The following is an 805-nucleotide window of genomic DNA, read 5'->3' on the forward strand; positions in this document are numbered from 1 at the left end:
CCTTCTTCAACCACGACTGCCTCGGGCATCTCCGCCTCTGCCACCTCCTTCGGCTGGAGCGGCAGCTCGGGCAGCGAGAAGGGGCCGAGGTCCAGCTCATCTTCTGCGTTGGTGAAGGGATCGGGCCACGTCACCGCCTCCTCCGCACTCGCCGGCGCGGCGTTACCGTTCTCCACGTAGCTGTTTTCCGGCGCGCTAACGACTTCTGCCTGAGGTTCGGCGGGCATGCAGGGGGGCTCAGGAGGTATCTCGGGTGCTTCCTCTGGAAGCGGCTTGCAGTTACTGAAGAACGTGTCTAACCTGGTAGGGGACATGTACGGCGCCTGCTCTTCCGCGGTGGCGATTTCCCCCGGAACTGCTTCCTCGGCGTCCTCCTTGACTTCATCGAGCCCCGGCTCAGACACCGACAGAGGGTAAGAGATGGGAGAAACGGGGTAGGAAGTGTCGGTGGGAATGAAGGCTACCGGTGTAGGATGAATCGGCTCTAGGGAACAGAGCGGAGGGTTAGGGGACTCGGAAAAAAAAATTAGGGGACTCGGAAAACCTCTGGGGAGATTTCATGAGAAGCTCTGAGCCCATGGACCAGCTGACGGAGTGCTCTGCCGGGTTGCCCATCAGGCTGGGAGCTATGGCGGCGTCGGGGTTCCTGGGAGGAGGGTGATCCCAGTCTATATTGTTTTGTTCCGGCATACCCGAAGCGAAATGGTTTTCTTCCATGGGCGCTAAGTAGGTGGATTCTGGCGGCATAATGGAGGCAGCGGCCTGCTGCTCCTCCGTGGTGTCCAGGGGCATGCCGAGGTCGGGC

General features: G+C 60.9%; 1 protein-coding gene across 1 annotated transcript in view; it reads right to left on the bottom strand.

Annotated features, from left to right (window-relative positions):
- Positions 1 to 11: 11 nt before the first annotated feature.
- Positions 12 to 805, bottom strand: part of LOC104512796 (ankyrin repeat domain-containing protein 11-like) — a gene marked incomplete at its 3' end in the record, with an annotated part of 11,011 nt that continues 10,217 nt past the window's right edge. The window contains 1 exon segment of the mRNA XM_010155906.1: positions 12 to 482. Coding sequence (XP_010154208.1) covers positions 12 to 482 — 471 coding nt within the window.

This window comes from Eurypyga helias, unplaced genomic scaffold, assembly GCF_000690775.1.
Source record: "Eurypyga helias isolate BGI_N326 unplaced genomic scaffold, ASM69077v1 scaffold34507, whole genome shotgun sequence".
In the NCBI taxonomy this organism is placed as follows: domain Eukaryota; kingdom Metazoa; phylum Chordata; class Aves; order Eurypygiformes; family Eurypygidae; genus Eurypyga; species Eurypyga helias.